Raw genomic sequence first — 19,470 nt, forward strand, 5'->3', positions numbered from 1 at the left:
CTATCATTCGTCCACTGCGGATGGTTCGGAGCACGAAGGTTTTGAGTTCATGTTGAACCATAAGAAGTGTGTCCTCCATTTTGTCCAGGAGTGGTCAAATATAGTTGAGCTGCATTCAGAGAAGACGTGACCATCAATGCTTTCCTGAAGGTACTAATAGTTGACAATATCATGGATGTTTAGATTAACACTTTCTCCCATAAGAAAGCAATGTGAAAATGGCTTTTGCAAACAGCATAAAACCTGAACAGACTGTGAGTTACTCAATCATAAGTTTGCTGCTCATCAGTATCTAAGGGTTGGAACTGAAATCTTTAAAACTTGATTTTAGTAAGAAAGGTTTTTAATAAAATTTAACTCTGAGGGACTACAAATGCGTAAAAATACGTATTGAAGTGGTAAAGAGTAAACTTTACCCCCACCCCGACACATTGAAGCAGAGGGGGGCGCCATTATACTAGTTTCACCTTCAACATCTGTCTGTCCTGTGGTAAAAACTGGTCAGATGGAGTGCTATTACAATTTTCCACATGCAACATTTAAACTTGCACAGTATGTATGTTTATATTATTGTGCATTACAATTGCTACAATTATGTCCTTTTTTCAACTTACAATTTTTAAAACATGATCACTACAATTTTCTGCATGTTTATGGTGAGCTTTTGTGATCATTTGTTGTCTGACTTCAAGCATCAGCATTTAGATTGTGAACACCCTGGAGGCCACATATATTGTCCATCTTAAAGATTTTCGGTCAGAACATTTGTCCTTATGATATCGCGGCCCTGTTCGCAACTGGATCATTTGGGGTTAAAGACAAAGTAATACGGTCAAAATAAAGAAAATGAGTGAACACTCTAAGAGGTCACATTTATTTCACATTCTTCATGATCAGAACATTTAAAAAAAAATTAGACCAAGTTTGTAACCTTGGGTTTAAAACAAGGTATCTAGGTCAAATTAAAGGCAAAGCTTGTAAACACATTAAATAAGCTTGAATTGCATATATTGCACAATCTTCATGAAGCTTAAACAGAATATGGTCTGAATTATACCTCTGCCAAATTTTGAACTTGGTCATATAGGAGCAAACACTAGGTAACAAGGTCAAATGAAACAAAAACCTTGTGAACTTTTAACTGTCACATTTCTTGCCTAGCATTATGAAACTTGGTGACATAATTTTTCTACGTGACCTCTTTGCTGATTTGGGAACAGCACGCTGGTAAAAAAAATATTATGTCAAATTGATGAAGAAAAGCATGTGAATACAATAGATGACAATTGCCCAAGTGTGACCAAACTTTGCCAGAATAATTATACCAATTATATGAGGATGGGGGTATCAAAAACTAGGTCAATAGATCTTTTCACCAGCTCCCTAACACTTTATAGACAAACTTTTATGCACAATCATCATGAAACTGGAATATGAAATTTGATTATGATGATATCATTACAAAATTTTAAATGCTTATTGAAACATGACAAAATCTGCTCAAAACAGTTAGTTTGGTTCGAGTCTCAGTTTAGCAACCTAGAGCCTTTGACCCTTTTGTTTACAAATGCAATAAGTGTTGTGTTACAGGTAAATTCTGTAGCATGCTTGCATCGTAATACATGGTAAATGTAGATGCTTTTGTTATTGTTTTCAGGAGTTATATATTTGTGTAATGAGTGACCTGCAGGACTACCCGACTTTGAAAGATGACCTTAAACCTTTTGAAACAATTCTCAATACTCAAATTGGGTATGTGAAGTAACACTAAAAGGGGCCTTTTCACAGATTTTGACATGTAATGAAGTTTGTCATTAAATGCTTTAAATTTATAAATGTAAACATTGAAACTATATAGCTCCAGTAAAAAAACAAGAATACAATTAAAGAAAGAAAAAAAGTATTCCTGAACTGGGCTCAAACCACTGACCCTTTGAGTAAAAGACTTACTTTCAAACCACTTGGCCGTCTGTGCTCATACTGTGAGTGTTGTATTTTATTACTTTATATAAGCCATCCTCATAATGTCACAAAAAATAGCAATAACAACAAAACTCTTCAAATTATTCAATCGTTTTATAGGCTTTATATTAATCATCAAAAGATGCATATAATGGATATTTTAGAAAATGGTAAATTTCCAAGATATAACTTTTTGCTTGAAAATATCATAACTACAACGAAAATTGGAAAATCTGAAACTTTTGTTCATTTTTCACAATTTACTTGAAAAACTTGAAAAAGGTCCCTTTTGTAAACTGTAATATTTATAACTCTTTTACCTTAAGTGTTTTTCTATTGTTTTTAAATGTTTAATAACTTTCGTCTCTACGATGTTTAACATCTACAAAATAAAGTTGTATTATAGGTGCCATTTAAACATTCAACAAGGTCTTTGTCACTTTTAGGATACTCGCTAACAAATACCTTTCATATTAAAAACATACCCTTACATTATATTTGCTGATTTGAAAAATTTAAATAAATCTATTCTATGATTTGTCCAATTATCTTTTATATCTAACATTTTCAATATTTATTGTTGGAAATCAAATGACTGTATATTTCAGCTTGAATTTTTTTCGTATTGCAGTTCTCCGGCCAACAAAATGAAAAAGCGTTCTTCAGGCACGTTCTCGTTTTCACGGAAGCAGGTGAAGGAATGCTTTCAAAACGCCCCAAAGAGTCGCAAACCCTTCAGACCTACAGATGAGAGTAAGTGAAGAGTTCTCAGTGGTTGTTTATGGAATTCAAAAGCTATTAGCCTTGCCCTGGGAAAATGGGGCTTAATGCATATGCATACAGTGATGTCAAAGCTTAGTCTGGGCAGGCCTAATGCATATGCATACAGTGATGTCAAAGCTTAGTCTGGGCAGGCTTAATGCATATGCATACAGTGATGTTAAAGCTTAGTCTGGGCAGGCTTAATAAATATGCATACAATGATGTCAAAGCTTAGTCTGGGCAGGCTTAATGCATATGCATACAGTGATGTCAAAGCTTAGTCTGGGCAGGCTTAATGCATATGCATACAGTGATGTCAAAGCTTAGTCTGGGCAGGCTTAATGCATATGCATACAGTGATGTTAAAGCTTAGTCTGGGCAGGCTTAATGCATATGCATACAATGATGTCAAAGCTTAGTCTGGGCAGGCTTAATGCATATGCATACAGTGATGTCAAAGCTTAGTCTGGGCAGGCTTAATGCATATGCATACAGTGATGTCAGAGCTTAGTCTGGGCAGTTCTCACAGGGTAATCAGGGACAACACTTGCTACCTTAACTGGGTTTTGGCTTTGAAGACACATCCTTTTAATGAAAAATACATTAAAAGAAAGCTGACATTGATACATTTAAACCATTCAATATGGTAAAAGGTTTTAGCAATTAAAACATAGAATTAATTTGAATCAACACACCAAGATTACTGATGTGCCTGTAAGCCAGCCCGTAATGCATGTAGATGTTTATCCCTTCAACTCCCATTGCGAGATTTGTTGAAAGACATACCTACCATTTTTATCCTCATCAATTCCAGTTATATTCAAATTCTATTGTGCGGACCACTCCTATACTAAGCTCAAGTTGCCGTTGGAAACAAAAGTTGGATCACTGTTGGAATCTACCATAGAGAAGCTCGGTCTCGGTGAAGACCTCATACTCTGTGAAGTGAAATCTACATGAGGTAATTTAGCCCCATTCTGGGAAAAGTAGGCTTAATGCATTGTGCGTAAATTGTTGTCCCAGATAAGCGCGTGTTGTCCGCACAGGCTAATCAGAGACAACACTTTCCGCCAATACTGGATTTTTATGTCCCCCACTATAGTAGTAGGGGACATATTGTTTTTGCCCTGTCTGTTGGTTGGTCTGTTGGTTGGTTTGCGCCAACTTTAACATTTTGCAATAACTTTTGCTATATTGAAGATAGCAACTTCATATTTGGCATGCATGTGTATATCACGAGGCTGCACATTTTGAATGGTGAAAGGTCAAGGTCATCCTTCAAGGTCAGAGGTCAAATATATGTGGCCAAAATCGCTAATTTTATAAATACTTTTGCAATATTGAAGATAGCAACTTGTTATTTGGCATGCATGTGTATCTCATGGAGCTGCATATTTTGAGTGGTGAAAGGTCAAGGTCAAGATCATTATTCAAGGTCAGAGGTCAAATATATGTGGCCCAAATCGCTTATTTTATGAATACTTTTGCAATATTGAAGATAGCAACTTGATATTTGGCAAGCATGTGTATCTCATGGAGCTGCACATTTTGAGTGGTGAAAGGTCAAGTTCATCCTTCACGGTCAGAGGTCAAATATATGTGGCCCAAATTGCTTATTTTATATATACTTTTGCAATATTGAAGATAGCAACTTGATATTTGGCATGCATGTGTATCTCATGGAGCTGCACATTTTGAGTGGTGAAAGGTCAAGGTCATCCTTCAAGGTCAAATATATGGATCAAAATTGCTCATTTAATGTTACTTCTGCAATATTGAAGCTAGCAATTTAATATTTGAAATGCATGTGTATCTCATGGAGCTGCACATTTTGAGTGGTGAAGGGTCAAGGTCAAGGTCATCCTTCAAGGTCAAACGTCATATACACATCTTGTTGTTTATAAAATACCTCCTTTAAACAAAACATTCCATAAATGCTGAAAGTTTACACACATGCATTGAGCCCAGATTTCCCAGAATGAGGTTTAATTGGTGACTGAACCTTAGCCACAACTTGAACAGTATTTAAAGCGGATTCGTAATTTCACATGTTAACACTTTACAACTAAGATACATATTTTTATGTATTTGTAGTCCCTAAGAAAGTTAAATTTAATTAAAGACCTTTTTAACTAGATTCAAGTTTTAAAGGCTTCATTTCCAACCCTTAGATACTGATGAGCAGCAAACAGCATAAAACCTGAACAGTCTGCGAGTTACTTTGCACATAGCCATTTTCACTTTGCTTCTGAGTGGGAAAGAGTTAATAGCACATGAAATTGAAGCTCCGACATCTCAAGCTTTCTAATTGGTCAATATTCATTTTTGAGACTTGGCTGGAGATCTAGAAAGCACATATTTCATTGTCAACAGCCAAATGTGTCAGAATTTAAGACTTGTAATGTCTCCCGAATCAAAACAATCTAAACAAAACTTCATACTAAAAATATGTTAACATTTTTGTACAAATTATTATAATGTCAGTATTGTTATAAACGTTTAGTTGGAATCATTTAGACATTCCAAGTACTGTAAATAATTTATTGTCTTTGGCATGAAATTTCATAGTTTTTCACATAATGACTCTCTTGGACATGAGTTGTCATTGATTTCTTATTTTGGAACAAAAACAAATAAGGAATGTGGTGTCAGTTTCTAATGTGTTTGAGTTAAATTTGTACATTGGTCAATCCACAAAATCCACGACAGTTAATGTCCCACAATTATTAATGATTTTACAGTATTTCTCTGACAAATGTTTGTATGTTACTTTCAGAGCGGGTCATTTTCAAGGACAATGACCTCTGTGTAACCACTGGACTCAGCATTAATGGGCGCCTGTTTGTTACCCCCAAGGAACATCTAAATGCGCTGGTAGGCATTGTCAACTGCACTTTTATCATCCCCATTCAACAGCAATTTATTAAACAGTAACAAATATACTTCTGTTTAACATGCTTAGGAATATGTTATTGATTTCAAAGGCGACCTTTTCTATGAGTGTCCATTCCCAAAACCTTATTATGGTCAATTTTTTTACCATACTTGTTTGAGAAATATTTATTTGATTCTCTAAGTGGAGGTAATTTACATTCTGTTTACATGCTATAGCAAGATATAGTTTTCAGCAAGAAACTTCAAATATTATGATTGGATAACATCCCTGAGCCTCACTGTGAGAAAACGCAGCATAATACATGTGCATGAAGTGAAAGGCTAATCAGGGCAACATTTTTAACGAAAACTGGATTTTTGCTTAGAAGAGACTTCTTTTGAACAAAAAATACCGTAAACGCAAAGTGTTGTCCCTGATAGTCTGTGCAGACTACATACTGGGAAGAAAACTTTTCGCACATACATTAAGTCCAGTTTTCTCAGCGGGCTGCTCATCTGTATTATAATGTATGCACATCAGACAATTAAACACTCCACACCTGTAGGCTGCATGTTTGTTCCCCTTCAGACGCCCCTCCCCGAGCAAGAGGGTCCCACAGAGAGCACATTCTCCAGCATCGAGGGGTTCAGTTCCCGGGAGATGGCGTACCACCTGACCATGTACGACTGGGAGCTCTTCACCTGCGTTCAGGAGGTAGTTTTAAACTTTTTTATTTTTGCTCTATTGCATCAAAAGCCTAAGGTATATTGAACAATTCTGGAGTCAGTTTCTTGGGTAGAACCAGTTCTTGGTGTATTTGGGGGAGATCTAAAGAATGCTACCACAGTGGAGATCAAACCAGTGACTTTCTGGTTGCTAGGCCAACACCATATATCCACTAGTCCACAGGGATCTAGTCTTATTAAAGAGATAAGGAGTGTAATTTTATAATTGTTTTAGCAAATTGTATTGTTTATTGTGTTTTAGCTGACAGAACATGTTCAATTAGTTTTGGTTATCAGGCAAATATAACCCAATTTGCAGTGAGTAATATATGGGAAAATGTATGGTGTAAAGAGGACGGTTTGAGCAAAACAAAATATATGTCATAATTTTATGGCATTTGAGTTGTCTATTCAGAAGCTATTTAATTCTGCCATAACTATCAATAACAAAAAATATGTGATCACTTTTCATTACTTTGCCTGCCCTCAACATATGAGCCTTGTTGTGGTGAAACGGGCTAAATGCATGTGCATAAAGTGTAGTACTCCATAAACCTATGCAGACTGCACATGCTAATCTAGGACACTTCTTTACGCACCTGCATTGTGCCCAGTTTCTGAAAAGGTGCCTTATATTTCCCGAAGTATGAGCTGATCTACCAGGTGTTTGGCCGCTACAAGTTTGCCAAGATCAAGTTTGCGTGTAAATACTAGGCCAACCTGGACACTTTCCTCCAGCACTTCAACCAGATCCAGTTCTGGGTTGTCACAGAGATGGTCCTGTGTACCAACCTTAGTAAACGGGTCTCCTTGCTGAGGAAGTTCATCAAGCTTGCTGCACAGTGAGTCTCTGTAAAATCCTTAAAAGACAGCACCTGGGCTCGCTGCACAGTGAGTCTCTGTAAAATCCTTAATAGACAGCACCTAGGCTTGCTGCACAGTGAGTCTCTGTAAAATCCTTAATAGACAGCACCTGGGCTTGCTGCACTGTGAGTCTCTGTAAAATCCTTAATAGACAGCACCTGGGCTCGCTGCACAGTGAGTCTCTGTAAAATCCTTAATAGACAGCACCTAGGCTTGCTGCACAGTGAGTCTCTGTAAAATCCTTAATAGACAGCACCTGGGCTTGCTGCACAGTGAGTCTCTGTAAAATCCTTAATAGACAGCACCTGGGCCTTATCATTTCCCTCAAGGAGTCATTAAGGATGTCTACTATTTGGTGCTTTGTTGTTAACACTTTCATAATTTGACTGTTTATTGACATTTACCAGTTAAAACTGTGATATTGTTTTTGTTTTTTTTTTCATTTTGTAAAATCCCTTTCCAGCAAAATGTATTCCATTTGTACAGGAAATAATTTATTTATTCTTTCTTCCAGCTGCAAAGAGTTCCAGAACTTGAACAGTTTCTTTGCTATTGGGATGGGCCTCAGTAACATAGCTGTCAGTCACCTGTCACAGACCTGGGAGGTACGTATGAGCCTCAAAACTGGGCCTTATGCTTGTGCAGACTGCACCGGCTTATCTAGGATACTGCACAGGCTGTCTGGAATGACACTATGCACATGTGTAAATTCCAGTTTTCCCAGAAAGAGGTACCAACAGAGTGCGCTTGTATTGGATTTACCTTTGAACTAACAGATAACTTTTATTGGATTGACAAATGAACTCTGTTCTGTATATCTATAATTATTTTCATATTGCCGAATCCTTAATTTTTTAAGCTCACCTGTTAATCATGTGTTTTCAATTTTTATCCAGGTACCACTAGAGGGCACATTTGTCATCCAATCTTGATGTTGATCAGAAAATCTAACTTAATAATTTTCAATCTGGGTTAAGTGCGTGTAAATACTAGGTCACCAGGTCAAATCTCAGAAAAAGCTTTTTACCACTCTAGAAGCCACAATTTGGACTCAATCAATGTTTTCATTATTGTACACAATAGTTTTAATGTTAAAAAAACATTGTTTTGTAAATTATTATTTTGTATAATAGTGCTTTTAATTTTCATGTTGTATATTTCTATATGGTTATTTATGTATGGTTTATGTATTTTATTTTTTCAATAAGGGTTCATTGTCAGCTCTTATGTCATTCTGTATAAATTATATTTTCTTTTTCAATTATTACCAAAATGTTTTACTATCCAAACATGTTCTTTTTCATCAAAATCAAACTTTGTGTTTTGATTCCTTTCCTTTTAGAAACAAAGAAAGGCAGAAAAAGATGTGTTTCATAAAGCCAAGACATTATTAGTGAAATGCTTTTTGTTAATGAATTTAAACCCCCTTTCCAAAAATCCTCTTCAGTATGACAATTTTATCTTACTGCGTCCATGTTGATAAAAAGTATCCAAAGACTCAATATTTGGGACTGTGTATAAATGCTGTATAAAAATGTATATAATAAATATAATGTATAGAAAATTGCTCAGTGTGCTATTTTTGTATGATTTACATGTATGATAAAATGTGTTTTGTAAATATTGTGTATTTGTTTTTGTATGATTTACATGTATGATAACATGTGTTTTGTAAATATTGTGTATTTATCTGGATGTAAAATTTGTTGTTATTATTCATCATCTGCAGTAATTAAAATGACACAAATGGGAAAAAAATATACATACATGTTTAAGCCATGCATAATTTGTGAACTGCTATTACTTTTAAGAAGTACAAATATTAAAAAATAAATATGTCTGTTCTTAGATATGTTATGATTTTACTTGTCTATTTTGTTATGCTTGACAATTTTCTTCATCCCTGTATTTAAATCAACATGTATGCATTATGTTTGACAAATAATAAATGAAAACCATTCAAATATGTATTTGAAATGTAGAGTCTATAATACATTCACGTGGGTTGGGGAAGGTTGAAAGCAATATCTAATCTTCATTTCATAATGTTAAGTTCTTGCATATTTAAAGTGTAGTTTTTTTGTTCTTGTACAGTGAAGTTTTCATACCAGTACATGTTAATGAAAATCTAGCATTGCATTTCATTACACTTGTTTGTAAAAGTTGTTTATGTCTGTCATATTTTGTTAAGTATTTACCTGTCCAGAGATTAAATGACAAAACATGACAACGTGTGCCTTGTGAGTATGCTACGTTGAACTTTTATGAACAGAACAGAAAGTTTATTCATATAACTTGAACATTTCCAGTTCATCGTTATATATACAAAACTGACAATATATAAGCAATTTATGTGTTTATGAACATTTATTATGCAGCTGACATACACTTACGAAAACATATTGGCAAACTTGTATGAGAGTTGTCACATATAGTTTTATGTTATAAAGAATCTCAGAGCATAGCTCGTTTACTCGTTTATAGCTGAGTTTATAGCTCACAAGGATTGTGAGGATTTAAAGTGTCCACTGTCTGTGTTATAACACTGATTACATAAATAGACTGTTGTTTATTCAAATTCTTATCATTATTGGCACATATTTTAGATATGAAATGTGAAGTGCACATAATTCACAACCATCTCACATCAGAATAAAACCTAATTGACCCAGAAACAAGATTTAAGGTTTATACAGTGTTAAATACATTTGAGTAACTGCTAATAAAATGCTTCACCATTTTCAAATATCTGTACACTGCAATGCCATCAAAACAAACAATTAAATTAAATACAACATAGAACAAGCAAATTTATTGAATTGATATCCCCCGCAAATATACTTCTGGACACAAAAGTTTTCTGGAGGGATGGACAACGCCAACGTATCACATCCTCTTAACCATATATATCCTCATGCCAAGTTTGAATAAAATCGGTTAAAGCACTTCCAAGATATGGCTCCGGACACACAAAAAAAGCAAGATACAAAGGGCCATAACTCCTTTAATATCCAATGCTGTACATTGCCATTTGGCATGCATCATTCTCTTATCGGTATATATACTCATACCAAGTTTCAATGAAATCCGCCAAAGCACTTCAAAGATATGGCTCCGGACACAAAAAAGCATTTTTTCAAGATACAAAGGGCCATAGCTCTGTTATTAACAGATGGTGTACAATGCCATTTGGCTTGCATCAACCTCTTATACATATATATATATACTCATACCAAGTTTCAATACAATCCGCCAAAAGCACTTACAAGATATGGCTCCGAACACAAAAGTGCCGGACGGACGGAAGGACGGACAACGCAAAAACAATATCCCTCCGCCTATGGCAGGGGATAATTACGGTAGATGTTTAAACATTAATGGATTGAAAATATGAATTGTCAATGAAATGGACATATAAAGGTAATTTTGTGTATAAAAAAACATTTATATTGGCATTTTAATACATTGCATGGCCATTTCCCACCTTAATTAATTTGTTGAAAACAAAAAGCAAGTTAGTATTGACAATGGAGTTAAGAATAGTGAAAGTAGACCAAGACGCAGTTTCCAGTGGAGTTTACTTCGCCTCAGGTCAATACAGATTTGATGCAGTTGTCTTTAAAGTTCTTCAATTGTTCCATTATTGTCAAGCACAGTAGTTGCTAACAGACACTTTTCAGCCAATGGCATTTGAGCTTTGATTCTGTTCTCTGCTTCTTCAGTTGTGTAATTATTTCGAGTTTTAAGTCGCTCAAGCTGCTTTTCAGAAGAACTGCAACAAGAGTGCAATTGTCACAAGAATATGCATGTCATACAAAAAATCAGAGTACGTCTCAATTGATACCTCATATTTTATTTTTGACCACTAATAAAAACTTGACCTGTTACCTAAGGACTCGGTTATAGTGAGAGGCACTCGGTATGCTTGTAACTACTGGAAAGTTATTTCAAAATCATTTATTTGCTCAAGAATCTAATTTGTTCTTTGATCTTGATTTGTGACTTTGACCTCTGACCTACTGACCTGGTTCTTAAGTTTGACACTTTGTCTATGCTGATCACTTGTACAAAGTTATTTAAATTTCCATAAATGCTGGACAAAGATGAACTTTAATTGTGACCTTGACATTGAAACTAAGGACCTGTTTTTCTTACATCTCATCATTCAGATTACTTTTTTAAGTGAATAGGAAAAAGCACATATATTTGACCCTCGTCACATTATGCTGATAACTCTGCCAAGTCATTGGAAAATCCATCCACGCTGGATAAACGTATGCAGAAGACAAAGAGTAATGTTTTTCCTACATTTGTCTGTTGATGTTGAATTTGACCATAGACCTTTGACCTATGCATCTGGTTGTTGCATGCAACACTTTGTGTAAGTATGATGGTTACTTTTAGCAATTTAAAATCACACACCCTCTGGTAACAACGATGAGGGCACTAACTTACAGTATGGTGACCATCAACCACCCTCTGGTGAAACCATCAGGGCACTAACAAACAGTAGGGTGACCATCAACCACCCTCTGGTGAAACCATGTGGGCACTAACTAAAAGTAGGGTGACCATCAACCACCCTCTGGTGAAACCATATGGGCACTAACTAACAGTATGGTGACCATCAACCACCCTCTAGTGAAACCATGAGGGCACTAACTAACAGTAGGGTGACCATCAACCACCCTTTGGTGAAACCATGTGGGCACTAACTAAAAGTAGGGTGACCATCAACCACCCTCTGGTGAAACCATATGGGCACTAACTAACAGTAGGGTGACCATCAACCACCCTCATGTGAAACCATGAGGGCTCTAACTAACAGTAGGGTGACCATCGACCACCCTCTGGTGAAACCATATGGGCACTAACTAACAGTAGGGTGATCATCAACCACCCTCTGGTGAAACCATGAGGGCACTAACTAACAGTAGGGTGACCATCAACCACCCTCTGGTAAAACCATATGGGCACTAACTAACAGTAAGGTGATCATCAACCACCCTCTGGTGAAAACATATGGGCACTAACTAACAGAAGAGTGACCATCAACCACCCTCATGTGAAACCATGAGGGCATTAACTAACAGTAAGGTGACCATCAACCACCCTCTGGTGAAACCATATGGGCACTAACTAACAGTAGGGTGACCATCAACCATCCTCTGGTAAAACCATGTGGGCACTAACTAACAGTAAGGTGACCATCAACCACCCTCTGGTAAAACCATGTGGGCACTACCTAACAGTAGGGTGACCATCAACCACCCTCTGGTGAAACCATGAGGGCACTAACTAACAGTAGGTTGACCATCAACCACCCTCATGTAAAACCATATGAGCACTAACTAACAGTAGGGTGACCATCAACCACCCTCTGGTGAAACCATATTGGCACTAACTAACAGTAGGATGACCATTACCCTCATGCGAAACCATGTGGGCACTAACTAACAGTATGGTGACCATCAACCACCCTCTGGTGAAACCATGTGGGCACTAACTAACAGTAAGGTGACCATCAACCACCCTCTGGTGAAACCATGAGGGCACTAACAGTAGGGTGACCATCAACCACCCTCTGGTGAAACCATGTGGGCACTAACTAACAGTAGGGTGACCATGAACCACCCTCTGGTGAAACCATATGGGCACTAACTAACAGTAAGGTGACCATCAACCACGGTGACCCTCTGGTGAAACCATGAGGGCACTAACAGTAGGGTGATCATCAACCACCCTCTGGTGAAACCATGTGGGCACTAACTAAAAGAAGGGTGACCATCAACCACCCTCTGGTGAAACCATATGGGCACTAACTTACAGTAGGTTGACCATCAACCACCCTCATGTGAAACCATGAGGGCACTAACTAACAGTAGGGTGACCATCAACCACCCTCTGGTGAAGCCATATGGGCACTAACTAACAGTAGGGTGACCATCAAACACCCTCATGTGAAACCATGTGGGCACTAACTAAAAGTAGGGTGACCATCAACCACCCTCATGCGGAACCATGTGGGCACTAACTAACAGTATGGTGACCATCAACCACCCTCTGGTGAAACCATGTGGGCACTAACTAACAGTAGGGTGACCATCAAACACACTCTGGTGAAACCATATGGGCACTAACTAACAGTAGGGTGACCATCAACCACCCTCTGGTGAAACCATAAGGGCACTAACAGTAGGGTGACCATCAACCACCCTCTGGTGAAACCATATGGGCACTAACTAACAGTAGGGTGACCATCAACCACCCTCTGGTGAAACCATGTGGGCACTAACTAAAAGTAGGGTGACCATCAACCACCCTCTGGTGAAACCATATGGGCACTAACTAACAGTAGGGTAACCATCAACCACCCTCTGGTGAAACCATGTGGACACTAACTAAAAGTAGGGTGACCATCAACCACCCTCTGGTGAAACCATATGGGCACTAACAAACAGTATGGTGACCATCAACCACCCTCTGGTGAAACCATGTGGGCACTAACTAACAGTATGGTGACTATCAACCACCCTCTGGTGAAACCATGTGGGCACTAACTAACAGTAGGGTGACCATCAACCACCCTCTGGTGAAACCATGAAGGCACTTACTAACAGTAGGGTGACCATCAGCCACCCTCTGGTGAAACCATATGGGCACTAACTAACAGTAGGGTTACCATCAACCACCCTCTGGTGAAACCATGTGGGCACTAACTAACAGTAGGATGACCATCAACCACCTCTGGTGAAACCATGAAGGCACTAACTAACAGTAGGGTGACCATCAACCACCCTCTGGTGAAACCATATGGGCACTTACTAACAATAGGGTAATCATCAACCACCCTCTGGTGAAACCATCAGGGCACTAACTAACAGTAGAGTGACCATCAGCCACCCTCATGTGAAACCATGAGGGCACTAACTAACAGTAGGGTGACCATCAACCACCCTCTGGTGAAACCATATGGGCACTTACTAACAGTAGGGTGACCATCAACCACCCTCATGTGAAACCATATGGGCACTAACTAACAGTAGGGTGACCATCAACCACCCTCTGGTGAAACAATAAGGGCACTTATTAACAGTAAGGTGACCATCAACCACCCTCTGGTGAAACCATCAGGGCACTAACAAACAGTAGGGTGACCATCAACCACCCTCTGGTGAAACCATATGGGCACTAACTAACAGTAGGGTGACCATCAACCACACTCGGGTGAAACCATATGGGAACTAACTAACAGTATGGTGACCATTAACCACCCTCTGGTGAAACCATGTGGGCACAAACTAACAGTAGGGTGACCATCAACCACCCTCTGGTGAAACCATGAGGGCACTGACAGTAGGGTGACCATCAACCACCCTCATGCGAAACCATGTGGGCACTAACTAACAGTATGGTGACACTCAACCACCCTCTGGTGAAACCATGTGGGCACTAACTAACAGTATTGTGACCATCAAACACCCTCTGGTGAAGCCATATGGGCACTAACTAACAGTAAGGTGACCATCAACCACCCTCTGGTGAAACCATAAGGGCACTAACAGTAGGGTGACCATCAACCACCCTCTGGTTAAACAATAAGGGCACTAAGAGTAGGGTGACCATCAACCACCCTCTGGTGAAACCATATGGGCACTAACTAACAGTAAGGTGACCATCAACCACCCTCTGGTGAAACCATAAGGGCACTAACAGTAGGGTGACCATCAACCATTCTCTGGTGAAACCATATGGGCACTAACTAACAGTAGGGTGACCATCAACCACCCTCTGGTGAAACCATGTGGGCACTAACTAAAAGTAGGGTGACCATCAACCACACTCTGGTGAAACCATAAGGGCACTAACAGTAGGGTGACCATCAACCACCCTCTGGTGAAACCATGTGGGCACTAACTAAAAGTAGGGTGACCATCAACCACCCTCTGGTGAAACCATGAGGGCACTAACAAACAGTATGGTGACCATCAACCACCTCTGGTGAAACCATGTGGGCACTAACTAACAGTATGGTGACCATCAACCACCCTCTGGTGAAACCATGTGGGCACTAACTAACAGTAGGGTGACCATCAACCACCCTCTGGTGAAACCATGAAGGCACTTACTAACAGTAGGGTGACCATCAGCCACCCTCTAGTGAAACCATATGGGCACTAACTAACAGTAGGGTGACCATCAACCACCCTCTGGTGAAACCATGTGGGCACTAACTAACAGTAGGATGACCATCAACCACCTCTGGTGAAACCATGAAGGCACTAACTAACAGTAGGGTGACCATCAACCACCCTCTGGTGAAACCATATGGGCACTTACTAACAATAGGGTAATCATCAACCACCCTCTGGTGAAACCATCAGGGCACTAACTAACAGTAGAGTGACCATCAACCACCCTCATGTGAAACCATGAGGGCACTAACTAACAGTAGGGTGACCATCAAACACCCTCTGGTGAAACCATATGGGCACTAACTAACAGTAGGGTGACCATCAACCACCCTCATGTGAAACCATATGGGCACTAACTAACAATAGGGTGACCATCAACCACCCTCTGGTGAAACAATAAGGGCACTTATTAACAGTAAGGTGACCATCAGCCACCCTCTGGTGAAACCATCAGGGCACTAACAAACAGTAGGGTGACCATCAACCACCCTCTGGTGAAACCGTATGGGCACTAACTAACAGTATGGTGACCATCAACCACCCTCTGGTAAAACCATGTGGGCACTAACTAACAGTAAGGTGACCATCAACCACCCTCTGGTGAAACCATGAGGGCACTGACAGTAGGGTGACCATCAACCACCCTCTGGTGAAACCATGTGGGCACTAACTAACAGTAGGGTGACCATCAACCACCCTCTGGTGAAACCATATGGGCACTAACTTACAGTAGGGTGACCATCAACCACCCTCTGGTGAAACCATGTGGGCACTAACTAAAAGTAGGGTGACAATCAACCACCCTAAGGTGAAACCATATGGGCACTAACTAACAGTAGGGTGACCATCAACCACCCTCTGGTGAAACCATGAGGGCACTAACTAAAAGTAGGGTGACCATCAACCACCCTCTGGTGAAACCATATTGGCACTAACAAACAGTATGGTGACCATCAACCACCCTCTGGTGAAACCATGTGGGCACTAACTAACAGTATGGTGACCATCAACCACCCTCTGGTGAAACCATGTGGGCACTAACTAACAGTAGGGTGACCATCAACCACCCTCTGGTGAAACCATGAAGGCACTTACTAACAGTAGGGTGACCATCAGCCACCCTCTGGTGAAACCATATGGGCACTAACTAACAGTAGGGTGACCATCAACCACCCTCTGGTGAAACCATATGGGCACTAAATAACAAAAGGGTGACCATCAACCACCCTCTGGTGAAACCATATGGGCACTAACTAACAGTAGGGTGACCATCAACCACCCTCTGGTGAAACCATATGGGCACTAACAAACAGTATGGTGACCATCAACTATCCTCTGGTGAAACCATGAGGGCTCTTAAAACAGTAGGGTGACCATCAACCACCCTCATGTGAAACCATGAGGGCACTAACTAACAGTAAGGTGACCATCAACCACCCTCTGGTGAAACCATATGGGCACTAACTAACAGTAGGGTGACCATCAACCACCCTCTGGTGAAACCATATGGGCACTAACTAACAGTATGTTGACCATCAACCACCATCTGGTGAAACCATATGGGCACTAACTAACAGTATGGTGACCATCAACCACCCTCTGGTGAAACCATGAAGGCACTAACTAACAGTAGGGTGACCATCAACCACCCTCTGGTGAAACCATATGGGCACTAACTAACAGTATGGTGACCATCAACCACCCTCATGTGAAACCATGAGGGCACTAACTAACAGTAGAGTGACCATCAACCACCCTCTGGTGAAACCATGTGGGCACTAACTAACAGTATGGTGACCATCAACCACCCTCTGGTGAAACCATCAGCGCACTAACTAACAGTAGGGTGACCATCAACCACCCTCTGGTGAAAACATAAGGGCACTAACTAACAGTAGTGTTATCATCAACCACCCTCTGGTGAAACAATATTGGCACTAACTAACAGTAGAGTGACCATCAACCACCCTTATGTGAAACCATGAGGGCACTAACTAAAAGTAGAGTGACCATCAGCCACCCTCTGGTGTAACCATATGGGCGCTAACTAACATTAGGGTGACCATCAACCACCCTCTGGTGAAACCATATGGGCACTAACTAACAGTAGGGTGACCATCAACCACCCTCATGTGAAACCATGAGGGCTCTAACTAACAGTATGGTGACCATCAACCACCCTCATGAGAAACCATGTGGGCACTAATTAACAGTAAGGTGATCATTGACCACCCTCTGGTGAAACCATATGGGCACTAACTAACAGTAGAGTGACCATCAACAACCCTCATGTGAAACCATGATGGCACTAACTAACAGTAGAGTGACCATCAACCACCCTCTGGTGAAACCATATGGGCACTAACTAACAGTAAGGTGACCATCAACCACCCTCTGGTGAAACAATATGGGCACTAACTAACAGTAGGGTGACCAACTAACATTATGGTGACCATCAACCATCCTCTGGTGAAACCATGAGGGCACTAACTAACAGTAAGGTGACCATTAACCACCCTCATGTGAAACCATATGGGCACTAACTAACAGTAGGGTGACCATCAACCACCCTCTGGTGAAACAATATGGGCACTTACTAACAGTAGGGTGACCAACTAACATTATGGTGACCATCAACCATCCTCTGGTGAAACCATGAGGGCATTAACTAACTACTGTGTATTTCTTCACACTAAATAACAAAAACAATTAAAAAATGAGTATATTTAGCTTATCATTATAGCCAATTTATGAATTATGATACACCAAGCTCATTTAAAAACAATATTTAACATTCATTGTGTGTGTGTTTCAAGGTAAAATCATAAGGAACTTTCATACTGACAACTAATGTTTACGCTAATATGGTAGCAATTATTATTGCTAATAACTTGTTTAATAAAAAGATTTAAAAATGTACCTAAAACATGCCAGCAAATGCACACTGATCCTCACTTGATCTACTAGTTTTTTAATTCTCGTGCCAAGGGGTTTGATACTTTTTGAATTATAGTCAAATTCCCCAAAAGGTGGTGGATTAAGGCAATGTGTCTAAGCATAATCAAGAACAGTTTGAATTTCATAACAAAATGTACAAGGTGATATATAATTAGGTAAACATTATAGGTACACAATATCTTAATTCATAAATATTTGAACTAAAAATAGGAAAAAAATCAACAATACATCATTGACCCTTTACCAAAAAAACACAGATCTATATATAATTATACAAAATAAACTTGAAAGAACTGGTAATAGACTGATATTATGATATTTAATAAAGTGTCCTTAAGTAGTATGATGATATGGGGCCTGCACGTCATCACTTACCATGAGACCACTAGAATATACGACATGTATGGTAGATATGTCTTTGATTCAAACAGTAGTGGGAGGTCCATCACAACAAACTGGTGACCTGAAATGGTTATGTACATGTATAACACAAAAAAATACAGACACACAATTCTCTTCTAAATATTGAAGCTTGAGGTATCCATGGCGTAATAGATATGGTGTCTAGCTAGCAACTGGGAAGTCATGGGTTCGATCAAAACTGTGGAAGCATCCTTTAGATCTAGTCCCAGGAAACTGACTCAAAAGTGTTTCAAAGAAGCCTGAGGCTTTCTATGCAATCCAGCTAAAATAAATAGGATTGAAGTAAATGTTGATTTTGAGACTAGAAGTCTTTTGCTATATGCAGCTATATGTCATCACAAATAAAATTGGTTCACTCTGGAATGACATGTTGATGTAATAATTTTCTCAAGCAAGATATATATTCACAACTCCACAAAAGCATTCAAGTTTTATAGGAGTTTGTAAAAATCATGTCTTATAAAGAAAAATTGGGATTGTAAATATATTAACAGAATGTGATAATAATGAATAATATATATTGTGTTTTTGTCTCTGCATATCTCAGGAACATCTCCAATATTGCAAAATTTGACCTTGGACCTTGACCTTAAAGGATGACCTTGACCTTTTACCACTCAAAATGTGCAACTCCATGAGATACACATGCATGCCAAATATCAAGTTGCTATCTTCAATATTTAAAAAGTTATGGCCAATGTTAAAG

General features: G+C 39.1%; 1 protein-coding gene and 1 long non-coding RNA gene across 3 annotated transcripts; one reads left to right on the forward strand and one right to left on the reverse strand.

Annotated features, from left to right (window-relative positions):
* The first annotated feature begins 6 nt into the window (after positions 1-6).
* Positions 7-9,642, forward strand: LOC127873107 (uncharacterized). Of its 2 annotated transcripts, none has more exons than XR_008045977.1 (9): positions 7-150; positions 1,658-1,752; positions 2,594-2,715; positions 3,539-3,685; positions 5,501-5,598; positions 6,188-6,313; positions 6,970-7,166; positions 7,703-7,793; positions 8,531-9,642. It is a non-coding gene; the product is annotated as an uncharacterized LOC127873107 (long non-coding RNA). The 2 variants fall into 2 exon arrangements; XR_008045975.1 differs by lacking the exon at positions 8,531-9,642 and adding an exon at positions 8,085-8,264.
* A 193-nt stretch (positions 9,643-9,835) lies between these two features.
* Positions 9,836-19,133, reverse strand: LOC127835047 (dephospho-CoA kinase domain-containing protein-like). The gene is made up of 3 exons (XM_052361629.1): positions 19,121-19,133; positions 18,717-18,804; positions 9,836-10,960 (listed from the first exon to the last, which is right to left on the reverse strand). Exons 1-3 carry the CDS (start codon positions 19,131-19,133, stop codon positions 10,807-10,809), a joined length of 255 nt encoding a protein of 84 aa, XP_052217589.1. The 3' UTR covers positions 9,836-10,806.
* Between the last annotated feature and the right edge of the window lie 337 nt (positions 19,134-19,470).

This window comes from Dreissena polymorpha, chromosome 1 (assembly GCF_020536995.1).
Source record: "Dreissena polymorpha isolate Duluth1 chromosome 1, UMN_Dpol_1.0, whole genome shotgun sequence".
NCBI classification, from domain to species: Eukaryota; Metazoa; Mollusca; class Bivalvia; order Myida; family Dreissenidae; genus Dreissena; species Dreissena polymorpha.

Coding starts and splice junctions, on each gene's coding strand:
- LOC127835047 (XM_052361629.1), bottom strand. Junction 10,961..18,716: donor TATATTCTAGTGGTCTCATG/GTAAGTGATGAC, acceptor CTCTTGTTGCAG/TTCTTCTGAAAAGCAGCTTG.